Source organism: Lineus longissimus, chromosome 1 (genome assembly GCF_910592395.1).
Source record: "Lineus longissimus chromosome 1, tnLinLong1.2, whole genome shotgun sequence".
Lineage (NCBI taxonomy): Eukaryota > Metazoa > Nemertea > Pilidiophora > Heteronemertea > Lineidae > Lineus > Lineus longissimus.
Genome location: NC_088308.1, coordinates 25,670,675 through 25,686,389, shown reverse-complemented (window position 1 = coordinate 25,686,389; position 15,715 = coordinate 25,670,675). Strand labels below are relative to the sequence as shown.

At 41.2% G+C, this 15,715-nt stretch overlaps 1 protein-coding gene across 1 annotated transcript; it reads right to left on the bottom strand.

Annotated features, from left to right (window-relative positions):
* Nucleotides 1–3,866: 3,866 nt before the first annotated feature.
* LOC135494111 (cell surface hyaluronidase-like) lies at nt 3,867–15,420 on the bottom strand. The gene is made up of 23 exons (XM_064781866.1): nt 15,035–15,420; nt 14,484–14,703; nt 13,613–13,806; nt 12,116–12,287; nt 11,618–11,806; nt 11,147–11,344; nt 10,624–10,728; nt 10,099–10,301; nt 9,697–9,769; nt 9,357–9,478; nt 8,988–9,118; nt 8,673–8,742; nt 8,183–8,317; nt 7,692–7,809; nt 7,435–7,498; nt 7,125–7,160; nt 6,834–6,911; nt 6,504–6,684; nt 5,925–6,358; nt 5,567–5,707; nt 5,051–5,228; nt 4,570–4,635; nt 3,867–4,369 (listed from the first exon to the last, which is right to left on the bottom strand). Exons 1-23 carry the CDS (start codon nt 15,185–15,187, stop codon nt 4,313–4,315), a joined length of 3,318 nt encoding a protein of 1,105 aa, XP_064637936.1. The 5' UTR covers nt 15,188–15,420; the 3' UTR covers nt 3,867–4,312.
* Nucleotides 15,421–15,715: the final 295 nt, after the last annotated feature.

Sequence of the window (15,715 nt, the reverse complement as noted above, 5' to 3'; positions counted from 1 at the left end):
CTGCCCTTGGTAGTAAATTTCAATCCTTAACACCTTCAGCGCCGAACCACGTATATCTACGTGGCCCAAATCCTCCCTCTTTGAGCTGGTTATCGGAGTCTCAAGGACTTCATGAAAGAACTACGCCATCGCCATCTTCAGGGGAGTGGAGGAACTGAAAAGACCAAACCACTGAATAACAAAATAAAGCTGTTCCGACAACTGGAATTTTTTGGGGGTCATTTTGGTCATTTTTGGTCATTTTTCAACCAAAAAATAAGATATAGTAGAGGAGTGTAGCAAACATAACTCTATTGATTCAAGAAGACTTTGTCTTTTTTTCTTCTGGGGGTCTGAAAAGGGTGTGTTTGGGGGTGAAACACTGGCGCTGAAGGTGTTAAGGGTTAATGCAAACTTCTGGCCTTCTTATTTATTATGCCAAATTCCTCCTCCAAAGTGTTAACGCTGACACCGATGGCACGCCTGCGAGTATGAATTTGGCTTAGCTGTATACTATTCAGGGTACAAACCTAGTAATGTGGACAAAATTAACCATGGCTATTATAGTATAAAGTATTTTCTCATTGAATATTACGTAAAACAGTTGAAACCCTCCTTGACTAAATAACTTAAGCATTCTTGCACCTGGAAATGTTGAACATTTTAATTCTTGATGTTTTCTTCGGCATTTAGTGTAAATGGTCTCGTACTGGTAATATTTTTGCAATTTATTTGAAATGTATGCTGTAATATGTTTTCATTGCCAAACCTTGTATAATGTGTTGTTTTTGTGAAGCTGATTTGGTCTTCTTGCACTTGTGCTTCCATCTGGTGTCAAACCTACTCATCTTTGGTGACATGCACTGGTTTAATGTATGAGTACTACTATAAACTGGATCATATGGATTTGAACACTCCTACAAACAGTAATAATTGAGCCTATGCATAGTTTGCAGTCTGCCTTAGCATTGTTCTATCCAACTCAGCATCTGAAAATAATTTAGTATTTTTAGTTTGTATCATCGTCTAAATTTTTAATGGCTTTGCTGAAATTTTTCTGTCAGTTCGTTTAATCTTCGATTGATGAGAGCGGTAGAAGTATTTTGGCAATGAAAGAATAATCCACCAAAGTATCCCTCCTAAGATTGCCTGTACCATCCATTTTTTTTCAAATTTATGTCTATTTAGGATTTAAGTCCTACTATTCTTTACTTCAGGAATGATTCCAATCTGTCTCTTAGTCATATCAAACCAATTTGAGATTGCGTTTAAAACGTGTTATCCTGGTTGCCTATATCTCAGAGCTGGTTGTTCAAAAATCAGTCAGTTTTAAGGTAAGACCGAGGTTGATAAAAATGAGCATCTAAAAAACAGTATACTATAGGAATCTCATAAGCGAAAGACAAAGTCCCTTCCAAGTCAATGACAGAAGATGTCGCTTTCCTTTTTGCATAATTTCCTATCTACTATGCATAGTTTTCTGTTCCGGCCTCAGGTTGTTGTCATTTGTTATCATTCCTATGCCTGACTGGTGCTGTTTCTTCCTCAAGCGGTAAAATGAGACTATCACTGGTAGCTTTACTGATATATAATATCAGCTGGGTTGATCACACTTGTTGGCATTCGGTAATATTGGAACATCTAGTGTGTTTCTCTGAATTTCCATTATCATATTAAAATATTAAAATGGGAAACAAACCCACAACTTTCCATTAATCATGAGTGAAGTGTTCAGCATCCCAGAGTGCTGATACATTGGCAGCTAATTGAATAGACTGCCAATGACTTCACCTGGAATACTATCAACCTTGAATACTTACAGATTTTGCAAAACTTGGTGCACTTTTTCGAAAGAGAATATCCGTAAAATGATTTCTTCAAGTATTTGCAGTTTTCATATTTTAATACGACTGTGTTCACTTAAGGAAGAAAATGGTGTCTGATCAGATTTCATTGAAAATTAAATACTGAGGAACTAACCTTGAAATACCTTGTAATTTTTTTATTTTGTTTTTTTACGTGATGTGTACATCTAGGACAGTATACCTTTTCAGGTACCTATTAATAATTTGCCTGTTTTCCTCAAAATGGCTTGTTATTGACATATCAAATAACGTCTATGAGTCTGCTTCCTATGCCATTGTTGATGGTAAAACCAGTGAAAGATCAATCAAAGAAATAACCTTTCTTCTATCGATGTCTCCGGCACAAGCTATTTTCTTACATGTTTCCAATTCTGCTGTTTGCTGTGTTGTTTTCTAAATATGTGTATTTGAAAATCATATATCGATATCTTGTGGAGTTTGTCGCCAGTTTTGACCATGCAACTACCTTGTATTCACTATACTCCAGTTCATTCTAACTTGATAATGAATTCCTGTGCATTGATGATGAAATTCATTTGACAAATAAACAGCAGGGCATTACCAACTTTGCATGAACTGAACATGACATTACTAGTGTTCCTAGTGTGCAATTCTCAATATATGCTAAGAGAACATCCATATTATTGCTCATGTGAATCTGGTGATATTTGTGTCTGAGATGCATAGGCAAGTTGGAACTGCTCTCATCGTAAAGCCTTCCAGTCTGATTGTTGAGACAGGGGCCTGGTGGCCCAAGCAGCATTTACAGTAACATTGGCATTAAGTTTTAACACTACCATCTTCAATGATAAATAAATGATAATAAAGGTGATGCTCAGTTGAGCTAAAGCTGAATTTGTCTCAAACACAGATTGAGCAAATGGGCCATGGGACATCTTAATGCCAATTTGGAATTGCTTCCACTCCAAAACATGGCAAGTAAATTTATATGCATTCGAAATAATCAGTGAACTCCTCAAACCTGTGTCGAACTAATTGATTAATTAATCTTCATGTACATTGAGTAAACTTCTTAATCCTTTGTACACATGCTTTTGATTGATTAATCTACATGTACACCAAATAAGCTTCTTAATTCTATGTAATGTTACATGTAATTGATTACTTCTGCATGAGCATTGATTAAGCTTCTTAATCCTATGTACATGTAATTGATTAATTAACCTACAGTAATGATTTCATTGTCTTCACGTTATCCATGTACATGTATGGTGAAATATCATGTGCATTCCAGTCAGTTCCAACTTGTGTATTTCTCTACATCCTATGTCAGGCTGGAGGTCTGTCTGGTGATCCTTTAATCCGTCGGTACATCAAATGCTTCTCTTAATATTTATCATGTATATGTCTGGTCTGCTTTGTGCTTTGTATTATCCCGTGTGCCATGATTACCAATCCAGGGGGTTAGGGCAGGCTGTTTGGCAGAAAGGAAATGAAAACGAAATGAATTGATTTGTTCTGAAAATGACCCATTTCAAAAAGTCTGGTGACCCAATGCAAAAAGTCATCAGGGAAAGTCACAAAGTGTCAGTATTATAGGTATTCACCTCGATTTGAAATTACCACCAGTAGTATTTTTCCTGGTTCTCCTGCTCCATTCAAGTTGACCTTTGACACCCCCTGGAGGTATTCGCATTAATTGGGAGGTTTTGATGTGCATCTTTTACACACAGTAATAGTTAATAAAATGAAGTCTGGCATTGGTTTCAAATACTTGTTTGTGTTGTTTTTCCAAGTTTTTGCTGATATATTTTAAGCAGATTTGGCGACAATTGAACGTCACCTGCTCGTGAACAGGTGAAGTAGTTCAGTTGGCCCTCTATTGGAAGAAGTTTTGACCATATTGCGTTTGTTTTTCAGGAGTTTTGGAAGTATGGTACTTCATCCTGACTTTGCGACTGACTTATGACCTTTCCAGCCTGAATGATATGGGAACAGTTCGGCTTTCGATTTCCATGGGGTTCGTTTTCAAACACCATAAACTGACAAAAAGCATTATTTAATGTAAAGCAATGTTTACAAAATCATTTTATTGTTACAACAATGCCTGCTTTAACAACTCCCCTTTTCCGGCATCAAGAATAATGTATCATTCCTGGGTCTCAAGTTTTTGGGGATGTGACACTTTACGAACATAGCACAGAGAAAAGAGATGAGAGAAAAGGCATATATACATTTAAATGCAATGTACAAATGATTGTCCAATAGCTCTAAACATATAAAAATATAAACCGTTATTATCAAATGAAACGACTCGTTCAACTAATACCATGCACTGCTGGTGAATCGTAAAATTCTCTGCTTCTTGAAACGTACCCACTGTCCCAATATATAATATATATACTCCTTTGTCATGTTCAGTCTCTTCATGCCCAATAAGTACATGACTGTAAGTATCAAGTAATAATGATAACATGCCGTTCATTCCGAATTGCCTCGGCTTTCCCTCAATAATCTGGGTTATCATTAAGGTTGAGATTGGTGGTTTCGCTCGCTCCAAAATTCTGAAAAACAGAATGCATACATAAAATCACATTTTCAAAATATGAGATTTTGTCTCGGTTAAAACAAGGTGGAACGTAATTGGCAACTCATGGTGGCGTAATGTACACCGACTTTATTTTAAGTTCCATCATTTTAACTTCAAGCAATCTATCCAGGCGAAGTGGGTTAATCTGTTGCGATGGGTATTGTGTGTGCTCACCTTGGGAGGGTACTGGTCCGTTTTTGGTAGTGTAGGTATCTGGGGTGGCAGCGAATCAATCATATCCTGAAAGGTTACGGCAATGAAGCGTTTAGTTTAATATTGATGCTAGCTGATGCATGTGACTGGCACATGTCGGTCTCATTACATGTACATCAAAGACAGGGACTGAAACATTAGTCTTGTATTCTTGCAAATGAACAATATAGATTAAGTTTCGTCACAGCCGTAGACTACCAATGCAACCCTACAAGTATGTGGTAAGCATCAGTTTCTCGGATAGACCTAAGAGAACGCCGGCTAGCTACTCTAATGATAGACTGATGTTGATACAAACATATTTGATATGCTTAGATTACAAATTCTGACAATCTCGTATGGTCTCATCTGGACTCATCTTTTGATACTCCTATCTTCGGGTGATAGGACAAGGCCGGTCCACTGCGTCCGGATGAGTATCGGTATGAAGTTTAAAACATACCTTTGTTGAGTCAGCAGGTTCTTCGTACATCCTCGCGGCTGCCTTGCAGTCTGCTGTAAATTCCCTTACCCCTCTAGGTGTGAAAACATTGAGTGGTAGTTTGCTTGCTTTTTCCTGCCTGTATATTTCACGTTTCGTCACGCCCTCCTTACGCCCGAAAAACTTCATAAAGAGTATTCTGTTGAAAACAGAAATACATGTACATATATTTAAAGAACTCATCATTTTGGCGAAAGCCATTACCAGTTGGCGAATAATGAAACTTACCAAAAATCAACGTGGCTTACAGCATCAAGGCTGAATAGTCCTGTGCAAACGAACTGCAGTTGAATATTAACGCAACTTATACCTGCCCACTCTGACTACTAGTAGTTATTTTTTTGTTCAAAGCCATTCTTCCATAAGGCCAAGAGCGATGTTGGAACCTTTTGGTGGTCAAGATTACCTCGGCCATGAAATACCACACGAATATTTGATAGTACAAAGTAAATGGACGACAGTCATTCGCCTACCTACCTGTGGACATCGTTGAAATAAATAACTGGTCTTTTCGTCTCATTTTTGAATTCTTCCCAAGTGTTCATACGCGGTTTACTTGACGGGAACGTGAAACTCATATCCGCAGGCAGGCATAGTCCAATACTGATAGAATCCCCTCTGAAATGGAGTAAGATCTTGTTAGTTTTCTGAAGTTTTTTACTGGTGCAGTACTTTCTTCCAAAGCTTACATCAGTCTGGATATCCCAAGAGGTAGAATGTCCCATGAAGCATTTATCAACTCGGAGTCACGACCACGTGTTTAGGTGGCCGCCAACCAATAATTTTGAGAAGTCGTAGTCAATCGATCCACTGTCGGGATTCGAAGGCTACTCACATTCGCAAACCGGTCGCCTGCACCAGCAATCCTTTTTCAGTGTACAAGTGCTTCTCTCTAATGCTCGAATGCCAGTAATCAATAATATAAATGCCTTCCTTCTTGACCAAAAACGATCCCTCTTTCCCCCCTCCCTGGTGCCTCCGATCCATGTTATCTATGCTGGTCAACTCCTGAATCGCAGTGGCAAAACCGTTGCGGAATTTGAAGAAGACTACGGAATAGTCCGAAGGTTTTGCGCAAATGGCCATGTTCCAGCTTCTCCTTGTTGTACACTGGTGTGATGTCCCAACAAACTGGGTGGGGTTCATGACTTGTGTGTGCGGAACGCCAGTGACGGATCCGTCCAGGTCCTCGAAGGTGGCAGTACGGACCTTTGACTTCTTCGGGATGTAAGGAGCATACACACGCTTGAAAGGTGCAGCTTGCCCATACTGCAAGTAAAAGGGGTAAAACATCTGAACATGTTTGGAAGATATTTGGAAATCAGACTATGGCTCTTATTCACACATCTCTTTTACAACAATATCACCATGATCGGGTATGCCAGACTATTAAAGGGCGATGAAATATACTTACCGATTCCGCAAAACCCCATTTCGTGTCATTAAACGTCGCTCCTATCTTGATGTTGCTGGTGAGGAAACTGATGGCTCCAGATTGTCGACCCTTGAAGTTCTTGAACCAAACTCCATTGACATCCAACCTTCCGTTAAACGTCACCCCGCGTTTGTAGTGTTTCACCAGGGTCCGCCTTTTTCTGTCGTATGAAAATGAGTGAGTTAGAAATGATTTTATAGTCTTGTGAGTTTTTACATGAGTATTTATTAAGTAAAGAGGTATGTTATTGCTGTGGACATATAGACATGTGACGTTAATGGAGGTCTGACTCAAGTTGACAATACGTACCGTGATGGAATTGATCCTTTGTTTCTGGTCTCTCCAACAAGAATGGAGTTCGTCAGCTTTTGACGACCAAAGGCCCGACTGAAAGTATGAGTTGAAGTCTATTTAAATCAAAAACGAATTAACCTAGGTTGATACACCTTTGTACTGATCAGCGACTACGCTGATTTACACTTTGATAGAGGAATGTTTTCACAATCGCCTCCTTCTCCCTACAGTTCCCCTTCCGTTTACTCTCTTGTTTACTTCGCTTTAAGAAACCCGCTGGGTTTGAATATCTTGACAGACACTTACTCATTGAAGAAGACCTGGATTGCACTGTCAGCCATTCTGTAAAAAGAAGTAAGATTATCATACGATATAATGGAATTGATGAGTAAGACGTCGGTACATGTGCATGGTTAATGTTGTTGCGGTGAAATTCCTTCTATTTTGTTCAGGAATCGCCCACGACCCCTGATGCTCCCCCAAGCTAAGGAATATAACTGCATATATTTTTCAAAAGCATCAAAACGTCATTCATTAAAAAATACGACCAACTTTCAGCGTTCAGTCTGACACATGTGTCGTACAAACTGGACATAAATTTGCTGATGTTACTCACGAAGCTCGGTCCATTCGCACTGCCCCGCCAACTATCCAGGCATTCTGTTGAACATTCTTATAACCTGCAACAACAAAGTATACTCTTGAAGTCGAGATGTTTCAAGAATCTACGCAGCGATCGGCGGGGGCGGTTGCCAGCACATTAGTAGCACTGTAGCACGATTATGGAGAAAGCCTTTACTGGGCCAGTTCTACAGACACTACAGACAACTTCCACTGAAAACTGTCAGGCAGAATAAATTTTCTTTGACTTACCAGTGAATCGTCGGAGAATGACTTGCGCGATGGTTCCGTTGATGTTAGGAGCGTACTGACTGGTACAGCCCGTGACACGACTGTCATTCGTGAAGCTGTTACCCAGAAACAAACCGGCCTGGAAACGAAATTAGAGCATTATCGTAAGTCTTTGAGCAAATTAGAACAGTCATTCGCATCTTACTTTCATGTACCAGTACCTCTCATGAGAATGCATCAACTCATTTAGAGTTGCTTCTCTCGAAGCTGAAGTATGGAGCTGCGTTGCAGTTACCGGAGAGGAAGGTTATGCACCTTTGTTGCGCAGCTCCAACCGAATCAAGATACAATGTATACGGCAAGCCTAGTTCTGGGTCGCAGGATTCCAGTTCTACTATGTATCGCAAATATGAAATACTTTGAGAAGACTGAATTTCAGATTTGACGACACACAGTTCAGTTAGCATCAGCAGAGAATGTATGTTATGTATGGTCTGTCTGATTCGGCTTACCCTTCCGTAAGAGTGAGCCACGTTATTGCAGAACAAAGTCAGGGGTTTCTCTTTCGCTTCTTGCCATTTGAAGAGGCCGAGATCTTGAGAAGGTCCCATCGGTTGGTTGGGGAAAATGAACCAGAAACCAACACGCTGGAACATACACAAAAACTACTCAGATCAAAAAGTAAAGTTACATATGGCACACATAATCAATTATTTATCTATTCAGGAGATGACTGGCCTCCAAGGACTGGCCTCCTTAGCTTATGTCGGCAACGATTGCTCTGATAAGAAAATTCGGAGTAGAGTGTAACCCAGAAACGGCGGTCAGGACGCGGACTTGCGACCGATGACAGCATTTGTCACTAGAACAGGACTCACATTAAGATTGAACGCAAAGACAAAGGTGGTAGTTTATTGGTTTCTGCAGCAGCCATGGAACTTAATTCGTCATTGAACAATATGGCGTGGCAAGCTGCGCTCTCATCGGGATGTCACAACTTACCGTTCCGCCAGCGGCGACGTTATTCAGTAGAGAAGACAACGGGGATGTAATCCAAAACGTGCCTGGGGTACTGGAAGGAAGGATAGACATTCAAAGTGAATTAATGCAATCATAGATCAATTTATGTAACCAACTCTGAATCAGCCAGAAGATATACGTCCCGTAATTTCGCACAATTGCAATCAAGCAGTCGCTTGAAGAAGGTGGCCAAAGCTCAACTCTGTGAGGTTACTAAATTCAGAATACTACTGACTGACATGTGTGGCTGTTGCGCTGATCAAATACATGTATGAAAGGCAACGCCAAGACACGTACGAATCAGAGGAGGTTAAGTTGGATGGCTTGGTCCCTCCACCAAGGTTGCCTTTGAAGACGGTATTCTTCTCCCCTCCATCCTCTATGTAATACCCGTGGCCGAGATGGTCGTAGCAGACGTTGTCTTCTACCTGAAAAGAGGTCAGTGCCATCGAAGTTAAAATTACTGATACTAAAATTCATGACATACATGTATGAAGAAAAAAAACGTTTTTCACGACGCACGTTGAACTATAATTGCGCAATTATTTGCGAAATGAAGCATCAGCTGGTTATACAATTATTTCACAGAGCGCATCATTAACTCAAATGCAACGAAATGAACAGAATGTTTTTAGGAATCAGTTATAATAACAGAAACTGACTCACCCACAGATGATGGCTGGCGTGCACCACAACACAGCGGCTGAAGGTATGATGAACGGAGTTTCCCACCACACTTGCTATGCCGGAGACGTTGCCGGCCATGTGGAAATGGATCGGATAACGCCCTGCAAAATACAACGTTTTCAGGTAACGCAGTCATGGTGAGTTTGGGAGCGACTTCACAAATGATCCCACCGTAATTCTTTTCCGATGACTGCATCGGTGATGAAGAATTTAGCGCTTCTGAATGGACAATGCGATCTCAGATATCCTCAAATCTGCTTAACGTTAAGAATTCTTGACAAAACAAGACAATTCGGATACTTTTAAGTATCCTACTCACCAAGATCAGTCTGCTGTCCCATGTGATAAAGTTCGGCACCCTCTATGGTAACGTTCTTGAATCCCTTCAGAATCTGTCAGTACCGAGCAAAATAAAAACGAAGATTTTGGTGAATATCTTTCGAACTTCGTGAGCAAAAGGTACTGGTTTATCCTGTTCACATAGCCCGATTGCGTATTGATCAATTCAATGCACAGGACTTAATCAAGATGATAAGTTGACTCCTAGATATTCAATAAATGCCGAGGTCCAGATTTTTCTAATTTTGAGCCGAACACTCCCGCTCCTTCTCCATACATGTCCCCTTACTTTTAGTTTCCGCGTTCACTAGAGCAAGGAAACATCCCCCACTACTGTTGACGTTAAACCCAGCGATGACATCTAATCTTCAGTAAAACTTACAATGATGTGGCCACCAAACGTATCATACTCGTACTTCCCGCAGTAGGGATTCGACGCAGGACATTCTCCACAATTTCCATTCGACCTCGGACAATCACGTTGCATATCGCCCTGTATCACGATATCTCGTGTGAGTAGCGCAACTTCCCCTCGCTCATCGACACCATCTTCAATCTGACCCCAATGGATGTATTTCAGAGGCTCTGGAAGGAAAAGTTGGTCGAACTTGCCTCATGCTGGCGTTTTGTCCCCTTTCATTACACGAAGAGAAAGGGCGACATCTCGACATCCATACTGAACTTTGCGATTTCCATCCCAGATATCTGGTTACACTTACTGGCAACAAACCAACATCATGTAGTCTTCTCGGCTGTTACTTGGATAAACCAGAGTCATTCAAATAAAGACTTGAAGGTATATTCTTACAGATTTAGTACAAACTGATATTTTGTGTCAGACGTTACAAATCATTCTTAGCTTGATAGATATATTTCAAGTATTCAAGGAAAAGGATGGCCGACTTACTATCAATTAAGATCTGGTTGCCCTTGCAATGGCGGCATTGTAACAGTTTGGCTTCCTCCGCTTGTTCCCAATCATAGTCGGTGGAGAAGACAACAACACGATCACCTGAAATTCAAGTATAGAAGCAGAAGTTCGCCACAAGCGTCTTGTAATGTTCGTGATACTTGCTTGCCCACTTCATACAGGGAATCCACATCCCATTCGCGAGGACGTGGCAGAGAAGAGGAAAGGTCACATGGGTCAGTGCCCGGTATCAAAACAGTAACGGTCGAATTATGGGTGCTACGCCTTACTTATTATTCTGAGATTCAGGGTATTTTCACTCCTACTTAATTATACAAATTGTAATATCAAAAGGCGGAGTGCAAATGTATATTCACTTGAAAACATCGGCATGACGAGGATGCTTTAATACCAAACACTATGTTTTCTCACCATTACTTGATTGTATGGTTGGAGAAGTTGCATTTTGCAGATTGTGAATGCACATGTTTCAAACCAAACGACATAAAAAACCTTATACCTGGACGCCATGAGGACACATCGTGTGTGAGCGTCAACTGCTGTCCTCCGCTGCGTTCCTTTAGAACTACGAAGTCACACTTGCGTCCGTTGTCGGCCATCGATACTATGAAGTCAAGGCTGGTGGCTGGATCGGTCTTCGCCAGTCTCACCCCTCGTTGTCGCTGAACCAGCTTTTCGCTCGACATCGTTGGTTTGCCTGCAATGATGAAATACAAGATACCAATTTACCGTCCGAGTAAGCACTATCAGGTCAGTTAAAAAGGCACTTAGAGCAGATGCTCACAGTCATTTCATGGGAAAAAATTACTTTGACTTTTCATGACTACTCAAGTCATATCATCAGAACAATGTATTCAAGGTCGAACGCTTCAATTTTGGCATGGTTTCAGGCTTTCGGAGTAATCTACTACAAGGGGAACATTTAGATGGTCCCTACGATGTATTCAATGGAGTAAGAATGAGCTCATACCTTTCTTGGCAAAAAGTACGTAACTGCTTCCGGGCTGGAACTTTCTTAGCTCAGTTCGTCGGTTTCCTCCGAGCAACCTCTCGACAGCTTCGAAGATATCATGGTATGGGGACATGTCATCCATACTCTCCCCAGTCGGGATCAGTTGTCGCCTAACCGCTATCATCACGTAATTGCTGTCTTGTACGTCTGCCGAGAGAATGAAAAAGAAAATGAATCATGGTCAGCACTCGCTAAGAATTGTGAGATTGAAAATGCCATTCTTTCCTAACATGTTAACAATCAGCCTAGTAAAAAGTCTTAATGCTGAGATTCAACTGCTCCATAGTAGTATGGAATAAATGTCTATTGTTTCACGAAACAGTATTGAAAGTAATGAAGTACCTTGAGTTTCATGACTGTATTCTTAAATGTGTCGATTGCTAGGGGTGCGGTCAACAAGGTCAAAGGCTTCATGAAACATATCTTTGAGCGATGCTTTTCTAGAGCAATTCCTACCTCTTAGGAAATTGAAGAATTTCCTAATAGGACGAAGGCGCCTCTCAAACTTCTTGACGTATTTATTTGTCCTGAAGTTCTCAAAAGTGACCACCTCGCCTTGAGGGGAGAAGATGTAGACATTGATACCATCTCTGTCCTCATACTGGTGTCGCCCTGCCGTCTTCATGGCCTGGAAGATCGAGAACAAAAGGTTAAAATGCCTCCCCCTTCTCCACACGCGTCCCCTTCCTTTTCCTCGTTAGCGTTGAGACAGTAGCAGGCAAGTTTCGCAACCCCAATCAACGACGAAGTACGAACTACGTCGGAAGGTCTGTCTTATCATCAATCTTGCACTGTGCTAATTCATTAATATGCAACATTCATAAATTATTTTCGAAATTTTGATTGTACCAGGAATCGGGGAAATTATTTTTTTTAGAGGTCTTCGATGATGATTGCATCCTTCGTTTTTCTGGGCCATCCGATTCATGCAATTATTATTTTGAAATTTAGGTTAACTGCACGCAGTTCAAGTTCAATCTTGTGCACTGTGTCAATCTATCCCAATGACCCATTTTTGTCCCAGCAGATATAAAAACAACAATTGCATCTTGATAGACTGTAAAAACACATAGCCACGATCGATTGATCTATGTGCTTTAGAAATCAAGACCGACTATCAGATGTTATGAGAGGTAAACACATAGCCACCATCAATTGATGATGATCTGTTGTTCTTAGAAATGGTCGATTGTTGTTGGAAATAATCCATTTTCTTTATCAAACAGACAATAATAATTATGGCCACATTAACTGGTGTGGCTTTAAGTTACCTGTTCAAATGTGGCCATTATTGAAAAGGTTGATTTCTCCACAGGGTAGAATAAAGAATTCAATACGAATCGCATCACTATGTATTGGTGATATTTGGCATCATAACCGGTGTAGAGTTTAATCAACCTTCGTACTTCTATTGTTTTTTTCGTAATTTCACCACAGATTACATCAGATTCAATAACCAATAGAGAGCCAAACTGAGATTGCCTGGCCCAGTTTAATCGTTGACATTTGCTGCTTTTATAATCGAGAGTGAATGTTTTGACTGTTTGACCTGCAAACAAGTCATTTACTTTGCTATTAGGTCACATCCTGCATCGTCACGGAAATTGTTATAATTGCTTCGGCACCCGCAATAGTGCTCATTATATATGTATATATGTACCTATATATGATTCATGTGGTTCTTGTGAAATAATTTCAACAAAGCGGTTTTTGCTACTTAATTGACGTCAGTGATTTGGGGCTTATCGGTTGAAACATGAAAAATGAAAACACCAAGGACTTCTGGATCCGGTGTAACATTTGCGATTATTCCTCATATTTCAGTGTTTCCATATACAGGAGACCGCTAGAAACACCATGACCTTTCGGTACCATTATTGTATGCTGAGCGCATTTTAGAAATTCCATACTGCCATATACAGGACTTCATTACGTCACCTCGGATGACCATACCTGATGGTCCCAAACAACTTGTTTCTTCTGCTTGGCATCCTGCGGATAGGCTGTAGCATTCAGTTTGGTCCAGGAGCGCCTCTTTACGCCATGGATCTGCAGCGAACCTCCTGCATCCACACCAATATACTTCTCGCCCATATCCTTAGCATGGAAGTCAGACAACCTTGAAATATCTATGTCCCCTCTTCTCCCTTTAAAAAAAACACACGTTTTTGCATTGCGTGCAATTTTAAGGAAAGAAGTTCTTACTACTGCTGCAGCAGAAACCCATGTGACCCTTATAATCAGCTTCCAGTGCAGCATTCGGACAAAACATGCCCCTCCCCTCCCCGTCTTGGCGGACGGCTACAGATGGTGACAGTCGTTGCACAACATCTGAAATAACACATGTGGTAACACAGAGACAATCATTACATCACAAAGACAACTAGCTTTCCATGGGATGCCAATTATCAGATTGTGCCCTCATCGCACTGTGATGGCAGACACCCAATACATAGATGAGGGTTCTTATGCAATAAAATCCTGGATGGCTCATTAAGATAAACTGGCAGAAATTGTATCCACTGCAATCAACTGCAGAAAGTTCTCTTAGCCCTTACAGGAGTTATGCTATAGAAGGTCCAATTTCACAACAGTGTTTTCCTGCTGTGTTACAAGGCCTTTGTTAAAATTACCAGCTGGTTTGGTTGGCGTCTTTTCAGTTCCACTCATCACCAACAGCACCAACTGAGCGGATAGTATGAATCACCCAAAAAATCCGAAGCACCCGCTGGGATCGGGTGTAGTCTTCCTGCAGCGAGGGAAAAGGACTAAGTGGAACAAGACCTGACGACAGCAAATAACTGGAAATAACACAGCTTCCTACCAGTCAACGTAATATTAAGAAGGCCTTCATACGGACACTCGTGTGAGCCGACCACCATCTCTCCTTCAATCCGGATGAAGCCAACTCTCAGCTTCATCTCCACCTCCGGCTTGAAGACGAGCCTCCCTCCTCTGATAATATGAATTCCCTTTAGCGTTGGTAGATTGGTGTCCAAGAGGACGGGTCGGTCAACTACGGCAACGGTATCTGCAGCAGGAACCTTGACAAAAATACAGATGTTGATATCATCCAATGACTATAAACGCTGTCGGCTCTTCGAAACCATGAATGGGCCAGTGTAACATTTACATGATAAAAACTTCAAATTTTTAAACAACGACGATTTCAGAACTATGGAAATGAGACATTTTCTTCAAAATGCCACCACTAAGAACCCTATTGTAGTCACAGTGCATGGTCAAACCATTCCGTCAAACGGACACTTGGACCTCAGTTGTCCACCTGGATAAAGGCTGCAGATGGAACTCGAGCATGTCCACAAAAGCAGCGCAAGACCTACATTTCATTTCGACAAGAAAAGAGTGACTTACTTTATTTCCATTATTTGTCCATGTCAACGGATCGCTCCATCGAAGCAGGGTCTGCTCATCATGCGGACAATTGACACGCGTCCCTGCAACACCACAGAAACATCCCCCGACCAAGACGAGGAACAAAAACAACAAGAACAGCCTTCGTCCCATTCTGCGGTTGAACGAGAGTGTCCCGCGTCAATCGGCGTGCAGTATCCCGTATCAGAAAGCTACAGGGCCCGTGGTGGTGCAGCGTGACCACCGAAAGGAAATCAACGTTGTAACGATTACGATACCCCGAACAAAGTCTGCGTTCCTGGACGCGTCTGCACTTGTAAGTGTGCCGGACAAATTGGGCCGGATAGACAACCTCACAACTCGTCCACACAATGCTACTAATTATTTTGTCGATATGACCGCGGCATAAATATTAAGATACAGGGAAATTGCAACACTAGAGCATGCGCTGTTGTCATCGATTATTTCGTCAGAATGCCTGGCGATTTGGGTCGGCAAGGTCATGTGATTGCAGAACGAACGTCAAGAAAAACCTGTTAAAGGTCCACTGATCAACGGGATTGTAATCAAGAATGTTATCACCTACTGGTCAAGGGTAACAGGGTAGGCCTAATGCAAGGCAACCAGGGATACCAAGAGTACCGTGAGTAGGCCTACCACGCCCAAATAATTCATCATATA